The following is a 22,322-nucleotide window of genomic DNA, read 5'->3' on the forward strand; positions in this document are numbered from 1 at the left end:
TCTAAGGAAGAATAGTGAAGACTGAGTCAGCATTCCTTATCCGGACCTTATCTAACTAAATATGCATACGAAATTTCTATCACTTTTCTACTGTGCCTAGTACAAGGGTTCTTAGAATAGGCTGCCAAACTACTTATCTATAATTTAGTTTCTATTTTAGTTTTCTATGTGCCCCCTCTCTCAACTGTATTGAATTTCTGTTAGGAAATTGGGGATAACTTTATTTAAAGTGGAACTGGGAGATCTGTATCCTTGTCCAATATCTTGCTTTGCATACTTATTATCCTCAGTTTGTTGAATATGCAAGTTGCAACTTCTTTCTGTCATTTTTGTGCTGGATTTTAGCAGAAAAAGCAAACTAACTGTTTGAACTAAGCATGATTTCACCATATTTTTCATTATCTCTGTCCCCCTCTACTTATCCCCCCACCTACCTGATGCTTATTATCACAGTTGTATGCCATTTAAAGGTGAAGCCACAAAGCAAATATTTGGCCACAAAGTAAATATTTGGCATGAGGACGTATCAGAGGTGGGCTGCTCCCAGTTTAGCCTGGATCGGGTGAACTGGTAGTGGTGGCGGTGGGAGGCTCCACCCAGCTGGATGCTTCTGTGCATGCACATGCACGAGCGAACCAGTAGTAAAAAAAATTGGAACCCTAAAATGGGAAGGATGTAATCTGGCAGCATCCAACCTGGATACATATGCCACTGCATTCTGGATCATAAAGTTTCCAGACAGTCCTCAATAGCAGCCCCATGTAGACCAAATGATGGTAATTTAGTTGAGGAATGATAAGGACATGAGTGACCATCTTCAGTACAACTTGCTCCAGATAAAGCCGTCACTTGCACACCAGATAGAATCATTTATAATCAACAGTAACAAAAGCAGCTCAAAGATCTAGGAGATCAGGCTGGTAACACCACTCCCACCCAAATCTGAAAGCTCATTCACGAGATTAACAATATAATTTCTCTCCCATGCCCAGGTCTGACCTATTGCCAAGATCTATGTAAACAGTACAGGTAATCCTTGACTTGCAACCATAATTGAGCTCAACAATTTCTGTTGCTAAGCAAGACAGTTGTGAGTTTTGCCTGATTTTATGCCCTTTCTTGCCACAATTGTTAAGTTTTAAGTTAGTAACATACAGTAGTTGTTAAGTGAATTTGGCTTTCCCATTGACTTTGTTTGTCAGAAGGTCACAAAAGGTGATCACATTACCCTGGGACACTGCAACTGTTGTAAGTACTTGCTAGTTGCCAAGTGTCCACATTTTGATGTCATGACCATGGGAATGCTGCAATGGTCATGAGAAAAATGTAAAAAAAAAAACCTTTTTCAGTTGAGGACTATCTGTATCTTTGAGACCCCTCTACACTGCAGCCCCGTCTGCAACATAAAGGAAAGGTTAGAGATAGGCTGACAACTGTCCACTTTTGTTGAATCTTGCTGTGGCTTCTTAAGGTGGGCAAACAATGCCTTTTTAAGGATCTCTTGCATTTCCTTTTCTCTTAAAGAGGGATTGATTACAACCTGGATTTAACTCCCTTTCGCCTCCCTGCTTGAATTAGCCATGTGAACAGGTCTAATCCACAGCCTAAGATTGCAGAGGATTCTGTCTACTTGGGATCTGCAGGCTCAAGAGCCAACAAAGGAACTCGGTAAATTGTCATATTTGTCAGTAGATTCTGCCCATCCAGCTTCTACCTCAGAGACAATGCAAGCAATTTCTCTCTAAAAAGAGCATCCAGATGCTTTACACTGACCTCCCCTTCTGGTCTTATGGCATGTGTTTTGCCCTCTGGCCATCTATGAGCTCTGCAGGCAGGGCAGAATTGGAAGTTCTAGAAGTCAAGGAGACCACCGGGGCATCAACCTCTGACAACTTCAGGATATCCTCCATTTTTGCCTCCAGGGAATATAAAATTTTGTCCCCCCCTGCCCCCCGGGGTTGGCCAATGTTCCTGGCTGCGCCCATTGGCACTGCACAATATCCATGAACAAGTCAGGGTCCGAAGTTGGTCTCCTTAAAAAGACTCTCTGGATCTTGGGAAGCAAAAAGGAACAGCCTTGCCCTTACTCCCTGATGAACAATGGGTGGATTTCCCCCCCCAGTGCCCTTCCACCCTTTCTCCCGTTGTTTGGGAGGATCTGGCTTACTGCACTTTGAAGAGGGACCTGCCAGTTCCTCCCTGGCCCTAAAACCTTCATCTGCCATGGTGGACCTGTAGATGGTTGGATTCTTGGCTTGTGAGGCAAGGCTGCAGTAGCGAAGGACACTGGACACTGGCCAACCGGCTTCGCAGCATCTGTAGATCTGCTTGAGACCTGGAGGCTGGCTAGACAGCCAGGACACTCCAATGCTGCTTTCCTGCAACAGGGAAAGTCCACTGGAAGGGGAGGAAGGCCCTTGCCGGTGTCCGGACAGCGCCAGGCATTCCCTTGCAGCGATCTGCGCTGAGGTGGTGAGGCGCGATTTCCAGGGATCTGTTTCTGGTTGAGTCGGAGCAAGGGGCGGTTTGGCGCTTTTAAAGTGCCATCGCGGCTTTGCACTGCTGAACAGATCCTCCTGCTTCAATTAGTGTCCTTAAGCAACATAAGGAAGACAGACGATTTTAGTCTTAAAATGGCCACTCCGCCTCGCGTTGCTGAGAGGAGGGCTTCAATGTCCATCCCTGCCTCGATGAGCGGCGTTAAAAAGTGTGCAAAGGTGTCAATTCCAAAATGGCCGCCACGGTCCTCGGAGGCTCAGGAACACCGGTCATGGTGCCAGGGCTCTCTGGATGCTCCTGACGCGTTCAAATGGCCAAGAATGCCACATAAAACCTTCCTGCCATTCTCGCACCTGCTGGCAGCCGCCGGACAAGTGGTCTCTGTTATTCCGACCGCTGTGTGCGACCAGCAGCCAGTCGAATTGCCAACCGTAACCACACTAAAAAAAATAAAACAATCGCTTGGAGAGTTCCAGTCTATCTATGAAGGGACTGGAGAGCTCCCCAAAACTAGTCTAATGGGTGGACTGAGTTTTTAAACTGACCTCAATGAGGCAAAGGAGGCGTGACAAAGAAAAATCTATTCAGTCCTAGCACAGATAGCTGTGTTAACCCATGCTTGGACTCTCCAAGCAGCACACAGGGAGACTAACCATTTGCAGTCACTTTTTACAACCTTCAATAATCCAACAGTGAAGGCTTCCAAACTACCCTAAGTCTTTGGAAGGTTTAAGGGACAAAAAGACATAACTAACTTCCACAAAACTCCTTCCTGGGAATGCTTTTCCTATTGCATGTTTTAAAGGGCAAGGCTTTTACCCTTAATCCTTCTTAAAGACCATGAAAGATTGGCCCCACCAATTCAGCATGACCCCTGAAGTCCACAGAGACTGCTAATGAAAGCAGCAGTAGTAGTTGTAGTAGTAGTAATAGTAGCAAGCCGCCACCGCTATTCCTGGCTGGTTAAAAGGTTCCAGAAAATAACTCCACCTGCCACCTCTCAAATTGTGCTGCTTGTCAGAGAAGCCAATATCGACTGAACATAAGGAATCTTTCTACAGTCTCCAAGCTATCAGAAATGTCACTTGGGCATCCTCACTGAAAACTGGTTCAAAACGTACAAGTCGCTACAAGCCATTCCTTAAGGGTGAGTGAACCACTCCTCCGCATGTTCCACCTTCCAAAAATACTCCCACTTGTTTAATTTGTTAGTTTTAGCAACAGGGATGGGCTTGAGCCTTGTGAATGTGCCAAGGATTACAAGCCAAAATGCAAGGCAAAAATATAACTTGATTACTCCCTAGATATTAAAAATTACAGTTCAACTTTAAAAGCCTTCAGGGGCACAACCAAGATTTTGGAGAAACACAGGTTGTGCACTTCTATTTTATGGTACAGCACAGGATTTTCAAGCCAATAATCTTCTTGTATATGATATTTCCACAGAAGATGTTTTAATTTTGTCATACTGTGCCTTAGACACCTGTTTTATATACTTGAGGGGCATTCTCAAGTACTTTGAATAGAGTACCCTGCCATTGAGATCAGAGCCATGTCTACATGGGTAAATCTTACAAACTTGTAAATATAAAAATCATAAAATATTTCAATGTTTTGTTTCATACTTTTGAAGGTCGGTGGAGGAGGATAGGAATCACATAAGCATTTAATATAATAACAAGCACTTCTTCCAAAAGGCCTATTTATTTCAGAATTTTTGAAGAGTGAATGTTTGTATTTCATGAACTTCCATGGAAAGTGGAGGATAATTTCTATTATCCGAGTTCTCCCTTTTCTCTCATTCTGTAGTTTCCACTTTGGTTGTGTAACTGATTACATCTCAGCTTCAAATTCTGCCAGCTGAAGCTGGATAATAAAGGAGGACAGCAAGATAATGAACAGGACACCCTAGAGTTTGCTTAGCTACTTGCCAGAATGCTGAAGTTAACAAATGAATCTTCTTGGGACAATGCCATTCAGATAACCTCTCCCTAGGAAGTGAATACTGGTGCTTCATGATGTAGCAATGTACAGTTACTCAGAATGGTAATAGGTGGCAGGACAATTTTCCCTGTCACAGAAAATGTACTCAAATGCAAGCATTTCCCTGAAGCTCCCAACCAACTATTAATCTAGTACAGTGATGGCAAACCTATGGCAGGCGTGCCGCAGGTGGCACACAGAGCCCTCTCTGTGGGCATGTGAGCCGTCACCCCAGCTCAGCTCCATTGTGCATGCGCCTCCCGCCAGCCACCTGATTTTTTGGGTTCTGCCGTGCATGCGTGGGGGGAGGGGTACATGCGGGGAGATGCATGTGCATGCATGGGAGGCGGATGAATAGGGCCCGGGGCGCTCCCTCCATGGCCCATTTTGGCTGCAGTGAGCCTACTAGGCCTAAAATAGGGTGCAGGGGGTCACGCATGCATGCACGGGGATGGGGGAGTATGGGCAGAGTGTGTGTGCGCATACACAGGGGGCGGGGCACTGGGGGGATAATGTGCGTATTGCACGTGCTTTTGGCACGTGGCAACAAAAAGGTTAGCCAACACTGATCTAGTATCAACCAGGTTCTGGCATATGATGAGTGGTTTCACACCATTCTTTTTATATGAGAATTAAAACCAGGATTTTGAAAGAAAAATTGCAGGGGGAAAGAAACATTCATGTTATGCAAGTGATACTGAGGGACAAGGGACAAGGAATTAGCTATCAAGGGATACTGGTTAGCAAAGTTGAAGCCACACTTTTGTTAGGCACATACAATTGCTTAAAGGGAATGCAGCCACTTGAATATGAACAAAGAAGTTTTCATAAGCAGGGGGACCATCTGACACTAGCTCTCTCCTCCAGTCCTATCCTCCAGCCCTGTAATCCACCACAAAGGTCTGAGCAAAAAAGAAGGTTTATATCTGTGGCTTTCTGGAAATTGATTCAGGGGGAAAACCTAGCGTTCATAAAACTCTGTATCTCTGTTTATGCCATGGGGGATTTAATATGGCAATAAAGATACATTAAAGTAAGGATCAGCAATATGTAAATGTAAACCTTTCCCAAACCTCTGCCTAGGATCTCAGCTCTTCTTTACTGTCTTTTTAAAGCCTATGAGCTTAAAAAGAGCTTGGTATGCCTTACCCAACCGTGTGTTGAAAACTGATTCCTTATTTCTATATCCCTTCCTTCACAAAAGCATCTAATCATGACAGTCAGGGGAGACCAAGCCTCTGTCTCTTTATTAAACAACCACTGATCACTGCATGTTTCTGAACTTCAGCTCCAACGGTCAGAAAGGACACTACTGACACCTAAATTGCAGTTTATTGTTAATCTCAGACTATTGATCTTTTAATCATAATATTAAATATTGTAGACTATTACGTTATTATTGATTATATAAGCCACCTTAAAATTATTTCCAGTCTGAAAAGACTGGAAATATAAATGTACTATTATGGCATTTAATGCTGGTCTAGCTGATTCAGGATAACTAGTGGGTTATCTTTCTGTTCATCAATGAAAGGTTGTGCCTTTAATGAAACAAAACAGCAATTAATAAATATGTACACAATAGGATGGAGGGAGGGAGGGGGGAAAGAGTGAGAGAATGCTTCCAAGAGATTCAAAGATAATATTTTTTTTCAAAAACTGTAGGTTTATAACAATAATTATATCAATTGTTTTAAATTATACCAAATGGGAGATAGGATACTGGCAGATTAATAGTACAAGTATCACATCAGCATCAGGAAGAATTATCATTTTTACAATACAGCAAATAGTGGCATATAGTCATTCATCTACAGCACTGCTAGCAAATTTCTTTCCTTTGTTTCACATTTTCAAATCAAAGGAAAATCAATGCTTTTTCCATATGGTATAATATATCAAATATGCTGGCTTTTCATCCACCGAGCTTCACAAGTCTAACAGCATAAGAGCCAAGGTGGCGCAGTGGTTAAATGCAGCACTGCAGGCTACTGCTAGATCAGCAGGTCAGCGTTCAAATCTCCACCGGCTCAGGGTTGACTCAGCCTTCCATCCTTCCGAGGTGGGTAAAATGAGGACCCAGATTGTTGGGGGCAATATGCTGACTCTCTGTAAACCGCTTAGAGAGGCCTGAAAGGCCTATGAAGCGGTATATAAGTCTACTGCTATTGCTATTGCTATCCTTTTTAATGAATCAAAATGTCAATTTAGAAGATCATAACTTACATCTAGGCAGTTCAAAATATCTGAATGAAAGCTGTCCTGAAAGAAAGCTGAAGGCATCTTTAATTATAAGCTTTCATGGAAAAAAGTTCTTTCAGAATATGAAAGTATTCTATTCATTCAAATTGCATTTATTATGATTAGGTATGATTAAGCAGGTATTTAGCAGGCTAAAATTGAGAGTTCCTATAAAACCCAATGTTAATACCTTTATATTCAAGGTATAATTTTATATAAGTGCTGGCTAACTTATGGTTCACCACAAAATGGGTGAAACTTATATACCTGCAGATGTTGGCTTACTTCATTCATCTGCATGAACAATGTCATCTTTGCAACACTCTAGGATGTTGTATGAACCTTAAATAAGTCACCGAATTGTACTAACTGTTTTCAAGGAAAAGCATCTGACATCATAGGATATGTCTTGGCCCAGTCACAATGTAGATGCATGTTTCAATGGAATAGTTTTCAATCATCCCATGTGTAACTCAGCAGCATGAAAATAAGTTCAGGAGCAATGATTATGGCAAACTGTATTTAAGAAAAGTAGCTGGCTTATTGATGCATTGCTACTTCAGGTACTATACTTCACCATGCAGTCACATAAATGAAATTTCTTGGGAGCAACTGCAATGGGGTATTAACTAGTTAAGATGAGTGCTTGTAACAGACTTTATCTTGAGTCATGATTAAAAGTGGAAATGATGGAGATGACAGAAACCACTGGAAAAAAAACAGGATGTTTATTCCAGAAAGAGATGCTAAGAGAGCAGAAAGAGAGGCATGGAAGATAAATAAGAATGTAGAATGGCTGGCCCTAAATGAGTTGATTAGAACATTTAATTCACTAATTATATGTAAGATTTGGAAGTTCTATAAACCATTCATTTACCGACCTCGGACAGATGGAAAGCTGAGTCAATCTTGAGCTGGTGAGAATTGAACTGCCGAACTGCAGCCAACAAAAGTAGCTTGTAGTACTGTATTCTAACCTCTGCACCACCATGGCTCATATAATATAATATACCTTCTACAGACTTCGCTTACAAAATGAAACTTATGGGAGAAAGTACAGCCACAGAATGAATCCACATCACTTTCATTTTTTTATTAAAATATGTATTTCAGGAAGAGTAATGAATCTAGTATGCTAGTAAGCAGTAGTTCAAAGTGAGGACTTTCCTGAAAAGAAATACTTTCAAAACGGAAACTATTTAACCGCTCTAGACCACTTTACGTTATTTTGTTGAGTGGGTGCTCAATGAAGCCCAGGTTCCACAGAGTTGAAACAATCACCAGTGTTATCTATAAAACATTATCTAGGGATAGAAACACAAGTTCAAATCTTCCTTCAGCCATGCAAGCTCAGTCAAGACTTTGGATAAGCACTATCTTCAGCCCAACCCAACCCAAAAATAATTATCGTGGGGAAAAAAATCAAAAAAGCAAATATACTCCTTGAATTCCTGGATGGAAAGCAGGATATGACGCTAATTAATAAACAACAGTGACCATGGGGGGGTGGGACAGGAGAGGACAGATTAGCATTAGACTATAATGTCGCAATGCCACTTTCATCATTCTGATGTTGCTCTAAATAAACAAACTTTTGGCTGATTTTCTATTGAATGAGCAAGGTTCAAGATTTTAGAACCTTGGAGAATAATATCAAATTCCCCACTATAGTTCTGAAAATATGTATGAATATTTCAGGAAGTCCAGCATAGTTGCTAAACCCACAGCTGCCATCTGGCAGTCACACATAAGGAAGCTTTTGTTCTTTCTTCTGACCATGTATAATTTCACCTCTCTTCCTCAAACTTTAATTTCATTTGTTTGTATTTTAATCATATTTTCTTTCTTACATCATTTCACGGATGCTGCTTTGTAATGTTTCAACACATGAATGTGATAAAATAAAACAGATAAAAAGAATAAATAATCACCTAATGTCAAGAGTTATCAAGACTGACAATGGAAAAGGATTTCATTCAGAATTTATACATCTAAGTCAGCGATGACGAACCTTTTTATTATGGTGTGCCAAAATTGCATGTACGTGCCCACACCAATTCAATCCTCCCTGCCCACCTGTGCATGTGTGTGTGACCCCCACCGTGCATATGCACACAACTCCTCCCCAGGCTCTGGAGGCTTTCCTGAAGCCTGGGGAGGGCAAAAACATTCCCCAACTGGCCTCTGGATGCCTCTGAAGCCATAAACTTCTGAACTTCCGGTTGGCCCGTTGCGGCTATTTTTCTCCCTCCCCAGCCTCTGGAGGGCTTTCTTGAGGCCTGGGTGGGGGGGAGAAAATAGCCCCAATGGACCAACCGGAAGTTCAGAAATGATTTGTTATCGGCTTCCAGAAGGCCTCTATGGGGCTGGGGGACGGCCTTTTCTCTCTCCCCAGGCTTCAGGAAGCCTCCAGAGGCTGGGGAGGGTGAAAAACAGCTCCAATGGCTCAACCGGACGTTTGGGAACAAACTTCCAGTTGGGCGGTTGCGGCAGTTTTTTGTCCTCCTTAGACTTCAAGAAAGCCTCCCACTTGGCCAGTTGGGGCCATTTTTCAGTCTTCGGAGGCTTTCCTGAAGCCGGGGGAGGGCATAAACCGCCTCCCCCACACTCCAGAAGGGCGAAAAATCATCTGGCTGGCACGTGCATGTGCGCCGGAGCTGACAGCTGGCATGCCAGCAAATATCACCATCACAGATCTAGGTAAAGCATGAGAAATGCAAGTTTCATCTCCACCATCATCATGTTCTCCTTGGCTGAACAATTAAAAGGTGCAACACCCCATAATAGAAAAGTAAAAGAAAAATTAAAATTTTGACAGTGATTAGCATTCCTTCTTTGGTTGACAACTATTAAGATATGCCACCTTAAATGAGCCAGCCTTAGAGCTTATTGCAATGTGACATTTATTCTCCTCCTCTTCACATGGAAAAGAATCGGTTTTTCTTTTTATATTACGCACATCAGCATTTTGTTCAATGCAAACTGAGCTCATAAAACCAAACTCCTACATAAATTGCACACAGGCTGTTTCTTGTTGTTCTCTGGAGACACAGAGAAAGGGCTTTGGCTATGGCACATCATAGCTAAGTCCCGACAGAGCTTGTCATGAAGAAAGTGCTAAAAAGAGGCAATCTTTTCCCTGTTGTAATGTGGCCAGAAAATCCAGTTGCTTACACTGCTTGCCCTTTTACCTCTAAAGCTTCATCTCTTTCAATAAATGAAGCATTGATTTAAAATATTTTACATCAAGATCTGAATGTAGGATTGGAGGTGAATATAATGTTTAATTTAACTTACTTAACTTACTTCTCTTGCCTTGGCAAGTTTGTATGTAATTCAGGATGGGTGTGATTGATATATGCATATACATATGTCTGCCCCAAGATGAAATCAATGCTGGACATAAATCAAGCACAATATCCCCAAATTCTAGAGCTTTCATCCTATATAAAGAAATTACACATGTTCCTAGCCTTCATTATTAGAGTAAGTAGATAAGTTGTGCTATAAGTATATAGCTTGTCTTCAGAAGTTGCAGGTGCTTCATCACTCAAAGTTTTTAAGAAAGACTGGACTATCTGAAATGGTATAGGGTCTCCTGATAGAGCAGGGGATTGGACTAGATGACCTCCAAGCTCCCTTCCAACTCTATTCTGATTGAGGGGCTGCCACAGGGAACAGGTGGTCAACCTATTCTCCAAAGAACCTGAAGGCAGGACAAAGAAGCAGCAGCAATGGATGGAAAGTAATTAAGGAAAAAAGCAATATAGAACGAAGAGAAATGTCCTGACAGAGAGAACAATTAATCACTGGAATGGCTTGCCTCCAAAGGATGTGGGTGCTCCAACACTGGAGGTTTTTTAGAAGAGATTGGGCAACCCATTTGTCTGAAATGGTAGAGGGTTTCCTGCTAAAGCAAGGGCTTGGACCAGAAGGTCCCTTCCAACTCTGTTATTCCATTATTTCTGTTAAGTAACCAAGCTAGAAACCAAACCTCTAAAGTTCTGGCTTTATGCCTAAATGTTAAAACAGACAGAAAGGACATTGTGATAGGGCTGCATCTGGAAAATTATACTATGATTAGCTAGATTAGCCCATGACCTGGTTGCTTAAAATTATAATAATGCTTTGAAATTGATCCAGTAGAAAAATCAAGAACCAAATAAATGCAGTTATGACTGGATAGTAAGAAGAGAGTTAAATTTTCACCATAATAATGAGAATGCAATGATTCAAGGTTGCACTCTCAGTTTAATCAAGCTTCCCCCCCTCCCCCCGCAGTTCATGGTCCATATAACATTTGGCAACAGCTGCTAACATTTTAGTAAGTAAAGGTTTTCTTATCACTGCATCTCCAGGCTTTCTGTCTAGCCTTGTCTGTTCTAGCCCTTTCTCGTCCTATAAGTGAGTTGGACATTTAGTTAAGGTTGCGTTGCTACCCTTGAGTACTGCAGTGTGTCAGTGCTTAAATGAAAACACAATGATGTGAATCCAACTGCACACTTTGAACAATGCCAGACGACTAAACTACTGAGCCAAAGGCTCTAGGGTTGGGTGTGATATTGGCAGATAGCTACACGCAGATGAAGTTTTCCTACTATCAATCAGACAAAATAGACATAAGCTCAGACAAAACCTGATCTAGTGTCTACAGGTCCTGTCAGAATTTATATGAATCTTTATTTCATATTGAAGATTTATGAGTTTAAAGATGCAAATCAGTTCCATTTGAAAAATGCCACTCTAATTTCATTGGATCATAGAGATCAAGTGTTCTTGAAAAATAAGCTTGAAAGCACACTGATAATATGGCTATTATTAAAAGTAAGCAAACATACAATCCACTCACAATGTATGCCAAATGGCAAAACTCTTACTGATAGCTATGATTCATGGACGCAAATTGTTTTCACATAGGAACTGCAGGAGGAAAATTGGCAAATAAAGAAACAGGCTTAACCTATAAGAACACAGTCCTGCTAGATCAGTCAAAGGAACATTTTAATGTTTTTCAAATTTGACAAATTGAAAATATGTGGATTTCAATGCCCAGCATTTCCTAGCTTGCGTTCCCCAATTACAATCTACACTGGTTGAAAAACACACATCTGTAAATATCAGTTTTACCCTTACATATTATTCAGTCATTTAAACATGAAACCGTTAAGTGCTTCAATTTCTCATTGGCCTTTATCTTCATCAAGGGGAAGCTAACATGATTTTAATTCAAACCAAGATGTATCATTGATGGCACAACCACTGGCCTTTATTATCCAAGAGAATGGATTTTATCTTTTCCCATCCACTTTGCTGTTCATGAAATCTGACATACCGGGAATAGTCAGCTGCATTAAAGCAAAGAAAGGTGACCTATTTTGTTCTGTTTTTATTAGGAACAGAGTAAGCGTACTGTAAACATGACCGCAATTCTTGAATGTTGCCTCCAGTTAAATCCAGGAGAACTTATTACTCAGTGAAAAATGCATTTGTTCAGGATGTAGCATTAAAGGTGAAACCTCTGATGGTTAGTGGAGAAACTCTGGGGGTGGGGGAAGCGACGACATTTTAAAACACTAGCAAAATATGGATATTCTTGTGTAGTTTTTTAGGACCAGAGATCAAGTTTTACAGCAGCATTTAACATTTGATTGAGGACTGATACCGTGTTTCCCTGAAAATAGGGTCTTATTTTCGTTTTGACCCTCAAAATAAGCGCTTGGCCTTATTTTTGAGAAGTCTTATTATTTTTGAAGTGCAGGAGGCAGCAAGCGTGGTCACCTCATGGCTGCTGCTGTGTTGAAATATTTCAGGAGAGCTTATTTTCAGTGGAGGATTATTTTCAGGGAAAGGGTTAATATGGATATAATTGTGCAGAAGGAAATTCCATTAAAAATATTAGGCAAGAGAAAAGACTTTTTTTCTGACAAATTTACACAGAAGAAAATTCCATTCAGATTGGATAGATTAGAAGGAAAGATTTGTACTTTTCAACAATAGAAATTCAGACTTAACTCTGCAGAAAGCAAGATATTTTGGGGGGAAATAATTAAAGTGTAAGCAATACAAATGGAAGTGACAATTTACATTGTGTTATGATCCTAAAGAGAATTTTTATCAAATAATGTTTCAATACCAGAGAAACGATCTATAATGTATGAAGGCACTTCAAATGTACAGTGTATTAGAAATGTTAACAACATGCAGGGACATTTTATCATGCTGCTGGACATGTAAAATAGGTAAAAAAAGGATTGCAATACATCCATTGGTATAGAGGATTTTCAAGATTAATATCCAATTGGAACCAGAACTTTCCTTTTAGGATTAATAGATAAAACAGTTAGAAAAAAGTTATGGAAGTTATAGAACTTATATATATAATATATAAAGAATCTTACATAACTTTTTTCTACCTGTTTATCCATTAGTTTTAAAGGGAAAAGTTCTGGCTTCAACTGGATATTAATCTTGAAAATCCTCTGCATCAATGTATGTATTGCGATCCTTTTTTTTACCTTTTTTTTACATGTCCAGCAATCATGATTGTGATTGTGTGGGTTTGTGTTTGTGCAGCAAGATTATTACATGCACAATGATGGAAAGATTCAACATTACCTAATATAAAGGACTTTTGATTAAACTGAGAGATCCTGCTGAAATAGATAAACTATTTTTTTATTCTAGAAAAGACACTATCTACATTTATTGGTGACTGGAAACCTCATATGGTACTTTCTGTGCAAAAAAAATAAAAATGAACGTGCAATTTTTGATGATTAGACTGTATAGATTATAGCAAGAAGCGTATTATGATGTAACTTTAAAGAGACAGATTTAAATAGAACTGTACTTAAAATTACTGTAAAGAATAATGGAAACCACTTTTTCGTATCTTTTTTCTTCTTTTCTAATTTTTTAAAACTTGTTCTTCCCTTGAACTTTTTTCCCTTTCTTTTTCCTTCCTTACTTTATATTATCTTGGATCAGATTTTATCTTCCTTTTAAAAAAAGTTCAATAAAATCACTTTAAAACATTGGCAAAGTATTTGTATCCTTGTTTGGTAAATAGCAAGAGGAGGCAATTCTGCTTGTCAGTTCATATACTGTCAGCTTTCTATTTAGAAAAGCACAATTCTAATCATCACCACTATTGCAGAAGAACTTTGGAAGGTATGATGGCAATGCACTGTGGCAGAGGAGGTATGAAATAACAATGTGTATGCTTTCAGAATAAATACAATCTCAGACTGACAAGTAAAAAGCAGGCAAGATCTCTTCTCACTTCATCTCATTGTTTCATACTGCAATGCACAGAGATGGCTTGATTCTTTTCTTATATATCTATGGAATTATGGTTCCACTTCCTGACACCTTGAATCAGTCAATATCACCAACCATGCCGTCTGTGCTATAGCGGATCTTCTACCACAATAAAAATGTGCTAATAGAAAATTCCAGATAGGTAACAATAAAGGAGTAGAAGAATAAAAATATTTGTAGCTCAGAATTGAAACCACATGCAATCTTACATAACTTGGTGTTCCTTGGTGTTCTCTGGGTTTGTTTGTTTTCTTGCAGACATTTGATTACCCTAACTAGGTATTTTTCGGAGTATAAGACACATCTTTCCCCCTGAGCAATTGGATGGTCGCATTATAACCAGTTATGGAACGAGAGCGTATGGGCCAAACGAGCCACTGTACCGGTACGGTGGCTGTACTCCTGGCTACTAGCGGTACGGCCGTACTGCCCGGAACATACCACTGCTCTGCAGGCTAAAAACGGGCGTGTTTTTGGCAAAAACAGGCCATGTGAAACACCGCAGAGTGCTTCTGAGGTCTGGGAGGCTGAAAACACGATGCATGGAGGACAAAAAAAAAGTTTTTTCTCCTGTAAATTTAGGTGCATCTTATAGTTAAAAAAATACAGTAGATAACAACATAATTCTCATGGAAAAGCTAAAATGCACACAAGCACCAGAGATGATGAACACACTTGTATCATATTGTTTACTGCTTTAGTCTGTATCCATCTCACTCACCATGTAATTCTTGATAAGGACTTTCTTCCATTGCCCTGATAAGTTGGAATTGAGTTCCCTTTCTCTCAGTGTTGATTCAAGGGTATTTGGCATCCCAGGCCATATTGGCGTCATCTCCCACCAATGCCAAAGATTTGCATTTTTAGATTAATTTAGATGGAGGAATGGACTTGCCTTTCCCTAAGTTTTGGCACCTAGGGTCAGTGCCTACTCTAAAGCTAGTTCTGCTTACTCTGCCTGATCAGTTTATTTGGCTCCAAAGAGGAAGAAGACATGAAAACAAAAGTCCTTTCTATCATGTTTAATACCCAATATTACTTGGGTATTAAGTAAGCTTGTCTCTTATGTGCTTGGTGAGCTTCATCTAACACTTTATGAGTCACAGGCCAGCTGACCTGGAGTTGCTCAATCCACTCTGTCAGGGAAGGGTTTTGCTGTATTTCTTGGGGCAATTCCGGGATAGGCACAAAGTCCTGACAGAGACCACTTTGTACGGGGTGAAACCTGTACTGCTATATATGGAGTTACTATACACGACCTCTGCAAAAGGCAGTAAGTTGGCCTAATTATCTTGCTGATAATTTATGTAGCACATATTACAGGATGCCAATAATGGAGCAAGAGTCTCACTATCCAATAGGTTAGATTAGGTAAACTAGTGTGTCATTGATCATTATCATTGCTGGAGGGAGAAAAGGGGCCTGGTTTCCTGAAGATGGAACAAAGGGGTTGCTTCATCTGATAACATATATGCCTGGATATGTGAAGGAAATCTTCCCATGTTTTCTATTGTCAGATGAACTCAGTGCCCTAACAAGGTATATGAGTTCTTCTTAACTGAATTCTTCCTGCATCTATAATACAGTATTGGGAAGGATGATATATCAAATTCTTGTCTGCTGATGAAACTAAATGCTTAGGCTTCTGTGGTGCCTGCAGGGCAAATTTATCTTCAGAAAATAGGAGAGCCTGTTAGGTCAAGCCAACACTTCTTTTAGCCCAACATTTTTGGATTAAATGTAATAGCTCTTTTCCTCAACAGAGAGTATTGTAAGTATGCTACTTGTAATTCTTTTAGATAATAGCAACCACCAAGGCTCATAGACCTTAGTAACCCAGTGCTCTAAAAAACTGTTCTTTCCCAAATGCCTCAACTGGTGTACATCTCTACTTACGATTGAGTGAATTCCAGTTTGTTCAATGTCTAAAGAAGTGCTACTTTGGTTCCAAATCTTCCTGGATTTAGTTCAGCAGAAGTTCTAGTGATACAACATGTAAGATAGCCTCTATCTATATTTCCATAAAACTATTCTCTGCTTTCAGATCATATAAAAGGGTGAATAGCTGGTTTTGCTACCTGTTTGCAATGTGCGTGCTCTGTTCAATGTAAATTGTTCTTCACGCATGCGAAGACCAATTACAGTGAACTGTGCATGCGCAGTCACTAAAAACTAAAATGGCAGCGGCCCAGCGGTGGTGAGGGAACCGGTTTCGGGGCATAGCAGGCCTGAGTTGCTGCCAGTTCTGCGACCGAGGTCTGAATTCCACTATTGGTTCAGCCGAACCGGGCCAAACCGGAGCAACCCACCTCTGGTGAATAGAGTCAAATCCTTTCTGAATATGTTTGTTTGTGTGTGTGTGTGCGTGTTGTGTGGTGTGTGTTTGTACTTCCCAAACATGTGGAGTGAGGCAATACTGGATGATACTTATGGTATGCGGATCACCCCCAATTTGGATACCTCCAGGCTCCCCTATTTGCATTCGAGAACATCCTGTCCAACCAAACCATGTGGGTTCTTTTCCTTGGTGCAAACTGTTTATAAAATGGGAGTTGTGAGAAGTATACAAAGAATAAAATCATGCCAGGAGAATGCCTGGGAAATAGTGACAGTTAACAGCAAATTACTCCTGGCCACACTGCTGAAAGAAAATGAATGAAGATATAATGGTCATGTTTGTATTTATAAATATGTGGAAGGCCAAGACTTGAAGAACTATCTTGATATAAGTCATTACCGTCTCTGCAAGGGAGACATAGACAATTGCAAGTAGGACCTATAGTGACTAATGGCTGTAAAGACGTTTCTATAACGCAACCGTGGGACAATTTTTGCATCATTCTTCTTTGCATCTACTCCTTCATTCTGCATTTCACCCTTCCTTTCCTGGGGTTAGCCCACATACATAAAGTGAAGGACATCCTGCTAGTATTTGATAACTCCAGCCCTTAAATGAGCTTATGATTGCACTGTGAATACTGGAAACCTTTACATTACAGGATTTAAAACCATATTTTGCCACCATGAACTATTTGTAAATAATAAAGATAGGATACAAACAAACAAAGAAGAAAGAATATTATAGTTGGGCTTTTGCACTTCTCCTAAGTAGCATCATGTTTTTGTTTTGCACTGGCTATTTCAATTATGCTTCATCTATTCGGTTTCCCTTTAGAAATTGACAACAGCCCATTAATGCAATTCCCAGTCTGTGTTAGACATACTGTATTTTCGGAGTATAAGATGCAGCAAGGTTTTGAAGAGGCAATTTTTTTAAAAAAGTGGTAGGTAGAGGGATAGAGAGGGAGAGAAATAGATGAGAAATACAGTAGGTAGGTAGGGAGAGAGAGAGAGAGTAGGTAGGTAGGTAGGTAGATAAAGTTATATAGAGAAATAGAGGTAGAAAAATACAGTAGGTAGGTAGGGGGAGAGAGAGAGAGTTTAGGTAGATAGGTAGAGGGATAGAGAGAGAGAAATAGAGAGGAGGGGAAATATAGTAAGTATGTAGGGAGGAAAGAGAGAAATAGAGAGAGAGAGAACTATAGTAGGTTGAAGACAGAGAGGATAGTAGGTTGGTAGGTAGAGAGGTAGGTAGGTAAAGGTATAGAGAGAGGGAGAAAGAGAAATATAGTAGATAGGTAGGGAGAGAGTAGGTAGGTAAGTATGTAGGTAGGTAAAGGGGAGGGGGAGACAGAGAATACAGTAGGTAGTTAGGGAGAGAGAGTAGATAGGTAGATAGAGGGAGAGAGAGAGAAATACAGGTAGGTAGGGAGAGAGAGAGGAGAGAGAGAGAGAGTAGGTAGGTATGGTAGATGTTTCTAGCTGTATTTATCCATGTGCTGGAGAAGGAAATCGCTGACAATTTGCAGCACCTAGACTTTGTTTCTGCTGGCACAGCACTTAATCATTGTAATTCTCATCAATCAGTTAAAGAGCTTTCCAAAAGGAAAAAAAAGTTTTGCACTCTGCAAACCTCCCAAAAACGGCCCGTTTTTGTTGCAAAAACGGCCCCATTTTTTTAAAAAAAAGGCATGAATAGTCCGGGGGGGGGCTTGCAGAGTGCTCCTAGGGGTTGGGGGGGGCAAAAATAAGCAAAAATGGCCCATTTTTCGTGAAAAACGGGCCCATTTTTTGTCAAAATAATTGCATGCATAGCCTTATGGAGACTATAGAGTGCTGTTGGCGGGCGGGCAGGCAAAAAAACAGTGCATTTTTTGCTCATTTCTGTCCTCCCCAGGAACTCTCTGAAAGCCTCCATTAAGGGTATGCACAGCCATTTTGGTGGAGGGGCGGGGGCTTCAGGAGGCAAAAAATGCTGTATTTGATGTATAAGACACACCCAGATTTTCAGCCCTCTTTTTTTGAGGAAAATACGGTATATCAGAATGGGTGGGTGAATGGGTCTGTAATTGATTTGCACCCTCGCACAAAAGCTTCTATGGGCGGTGGAATGAGAGAAACACACTTGTAGAATCGCTGCTGGGAAAGAAATGATTTTTATAGTGTGCAATATGATTAAATCTGTAGCAGATTATAGTGTTAAAGCACTAAAATCCATTTTGGTTCTAATTCTAGTTTCATCTAGCTCTGCTTGGAGTTTTGTTCTGTGATGATAGTAATCTTTGGAAGAAAAGCAGCCTTTTGAATTGTAAAGCTCTTCCTCTCATCATGACTTCTATGTGACCTTTCTTTTTTTTAAAAAAAAACCTAAAACCTGCAGTTCTATTATTTATTCATTTGAGAAATACACTTCCCATGTCTCTTCTTGTTCATCATCCTCTTCTTTTTGGACTTACAAATACTTATTTAACAGCATCCTGGATCTCATTACTAATCCATTAGTACAAAAACTAGGACACCAGAAGGAAGCATCTGCTGGTGGACAAGCTTAAGCCTGTCACAGCAAGCAAGGCTTCTGTCTGAGCAGCAGCAGGGAGAAGGGTAGATCTTCAACAGGCAGAACAAAACACCATATTTGCTGGAGTCTTCCCAAAGGGAGCTCTTGTTTCCACTGCAATGGTAGCAACAACTGGAGCTCACACAATGCAGTTGAGTAACATCATATACTATTTGGACTAGAAAGATGATTGGGAGCTACCCAGACTTGGTTATGACATGGGCATCTATATAAATGTTATAAACAAACAAACAACAAAAGTGCCATACTTCACTGATATACAGGTATCAATTTAGGTATACTATATATCGATCATATATTAATCAATCTGTATACAGATATCACTCAGTACAGTGCCCTTCCCCTAACTCGTGTTCTCCATGGAGGCTAATGTTTAACCCCACTTATTCCCAATTAAGCTGCCTGACAGGTTATGAAGTTGATGTTGAGACATCAGTGAAGTATCAGGCAAGGTCTTTGTATATGATAATAATGTAGAGGTGATCTACCTCATAAGGTTATGGTGAAAGGGCTAAGAAAGAGACCGTAAAACAGCATCCACATCAGAAGTGGTATAGAAACACTGCTATGATTGTACTTCAGATAAAGATGTAAAACAATTTGCAAAGCAAGGTAGGCAAGCCCTTAAGAGAAAAGTCTGGGTGGAGAAAAAAGCTGACGCTTCCCTCCAGAAGGGTGAATCTGCCTAAAAATATATGGATAAAACAGGCAAAGACATGTCATGTAAGAAGTTAAAACTGATTGTGGAGAAGCTAAATGCATTGCAGGGGACAGTGATGCGTTTCAAGCAAACCTCTTTGCAAATAACTCATCATGTATGCATCTTCCTTTTGTGGAAATCTGCTGGCATTCCAGAGTCCTCTAATTATAATGTTAAGCTGCATTAATTCAACGCAGTTGGATTAATTCAATACAGATCTACAAACTATTTCAAGCCTGTTGAGGACTTCAGCTATGAAATGGAAATGCAGCCCACTGCACATTTATAAAATACGATAATAATAATAAAACCAACTCAAGATTGTTGGGTGTGGACTAATTAAATTTATCTTTTCAAACAGTGCAACTGTGTAGAAGCACTTTCTAAATATAGTTGCAGGATACCAATCTAGTGGGTATTTTGTTTCTTCCAGGATGGGTACTTAAGCAGACCTAGGCATGTTCCTTGGCATTAAAAATGACACAATGGAAACTTATGATTATGAAACAACAAAAGAAACTTACAGAGGCAGCTAATAATAGGAAAATATCAACTGTAAGGGTTCAGAATTATCTACAGAGGATTTGAAGGACCCCTCGAATTATATAAAATTTCCTCCCCCCCCCCCCCCCAATATCTGCAAAATACAAGTAGCATACATGCAATACTTGAAGCAGGGTATTTGATGCAAAGAAATTGAAGGTGATGTTTTGTAACCTCCATAATGTATCCATATCAGGAAGAAAGAAATGAGGTAAGATTATTTAGAGTGTGCTGATTCAATGTTTTTGTTTTGCTCCAAGTAGAATTGCTTGTTAAACAAAAAATAATATGCCAAAGGACTCAGCAACAGGATGCATTATGATGTCCATTAATCATTCTAGTTAGATACTTTCCACTTACAACTGATTGCTACCTGAATGGATTACCAAATTTGCTAGTCTCGGTCAGTTATACTAGCAAAACAAGACAAGAATAGGCAAAGGGTGGGGATGGTGATACTTTCTGAGCAAGAAAGTTTAGGATTCTGACTTCAATTACTTGTGCATTGCTACTCCTCTCCCTCAATACGGTTCACCAAATACCTATCCGACGCAACTAGGTTTAGTTTTCATGTCACCGGGAAAATTTCAAGAGTTAAAAAAAAAATCATTAATGATTTTTGCATACCTGAGATAAAGGCCAGTGGAAGACGTTTCTAACAAAGCTTGGAAAATATGCACTTTATGAAAGGGGTGTGTATAACTTGGGGTGGGAGCGGATACAGCATCAGCCAACTACGATCGATGGATCAATATAACAGTAATGAGATCAGCGCGGTCTAGTATTGGCGTGACTATTGCAAATGATCTCTTGCTAGGGAAATGCCTAGAAAGTTGCAAAGAGGGCGACGCGCGTTACGTTTGCAAGGTTTAATCACATCACCTTCCCTTCTTTCCCCACTCATGCCTTACCAACTCTTGTTTCAGACGGCGCAGGTAATGATCCATGTTCTTCATTTCCATCCTTCCATCCGAGTTCAGCTTTTGCCGAGGGCTTCAGGAGCACCACAAACGCCGCGCCGAGCTCTCTTGCCTCAGCCGCGGTGCTTCTTTTCCCGCCCCGCTGCCTTAATCCAACGGCCCCTTTAAACGCCCATCTGCCGCTTCGCCGCTGGGGAAGCGCTCTCGCGCAGATGATCGCCCAAACTTTTTTTTCCGCGAGGAAACCGCGACCGACGTAAACCAGAAGCCAACTCGCTTTCTTTGAAAGTTAAAATACGCACGGAGAAATGTCAGCGGTCGGAATGGCAAAGCTCGGGATTGGCCAGGCTCTCGCCCGCCAACCCTCTGCAGGCACAGGAGCTGCAGACGGGCTTGCGCCGTTGCTCTCTGGCGCTGCTTCTTAGCCCCAAACCCGCTTGTGGCTTTAATTGCAAGAGTCGTGCGGAGAAGTCCCGTGGCTAGGCAAAGCGCCAGCACCAGGCTGGAGAACCTAGGAGCGAAGCGACGGGAAGGGTAGCTCCGGCGGCGCTGGACGGCAACTCCCGCCGCTCCCGCACGTGGTAGCAAAAGTGAAGCCTAGAGGAGAGGCGTGGCAACCAAATCAAAAGAGGCGTTGCTTGCTTTGTTGCACCGGCAAGGACAAACTTCCCGCCCCATAGGGCGGATGCGGCGATCCTAGTCCGCTGACCCTCATCTTTCATTGGCAGTCCCGACGTTATACGACTCACGTGGAACCGGGAGGTTGCTTCCCATTAGAGGAACTGGGCATGGCTAGTCCAGTGAAGAGAAGGACTAGGGGAAGACATGATAGCAGCATTCCAATATTCAGGGGTTGCCACAGAGAGGGAGTGGGTGGTGGGTCAACCTGTTTCCAAAGCACCTGAAGGCCAGACAAGGAATAATGGATGTAAACTGATCAAGGAGCGATTAACCTGGAATAAGGAGAAATTTTCTGACAGTGAGAGCAATCAACCAATGGAACAGCTTGCCATCATAAATTGTGGGAGCTTTATCACTTTCAAGAAGAGACTGGACTGCCATCTGTTAGAAAAGGTGAAGGGTCTCCGTGGGCAGGAGGTTTGGACTAGATGACCTTCCAACTCTGTTAATCTGTTAAACTGGCAGCACCTTCTTTATCTGAGGGGCAATTAGCTAACTTTAGATCCCAGACTTTAGG

The 22,322-nt window shown here is 40.9% G+C and overlaps 1 protein-coding gene across 1 annotated transcript in view; it reads right to left on the bottom strand.

Annotated features, from left to right (window-relative positions):
- INKA2 (inka box actin regulator 2) overlaps positions 1-21,684 on the bottom strand; it is a 33,420-nt gene extending 11,736 nt beyond the window's left edge. The window contains 1 exon segment of the mRNA XM_032218413.1: positions 21,116-21,684. Within this exon segment, the coding sequence (XP_032074304.1) occupies positions 21,116-21,166 (51 nt within the window). The 5' untranslated portion in view covers positions 21,167-21,684.
- Between the last annotated feature and the right edge of the window lie 638 nt (positions 21,685-22,322).

Source organism: Thamnophis elegans, chromosome 5 (assembly GCF_009769535.1).
Source record: "Thamnophis elegans isolate rThaEle1 chromosome 5, rThaEle1.pri, whole genome shotgun sequence".
Lineage (NCBI taxonomy): Eukaryota > Metazoa > Chordata > Lepidosauria > Squamata > Colubridae > Thamnophis > Thamnophis elegans.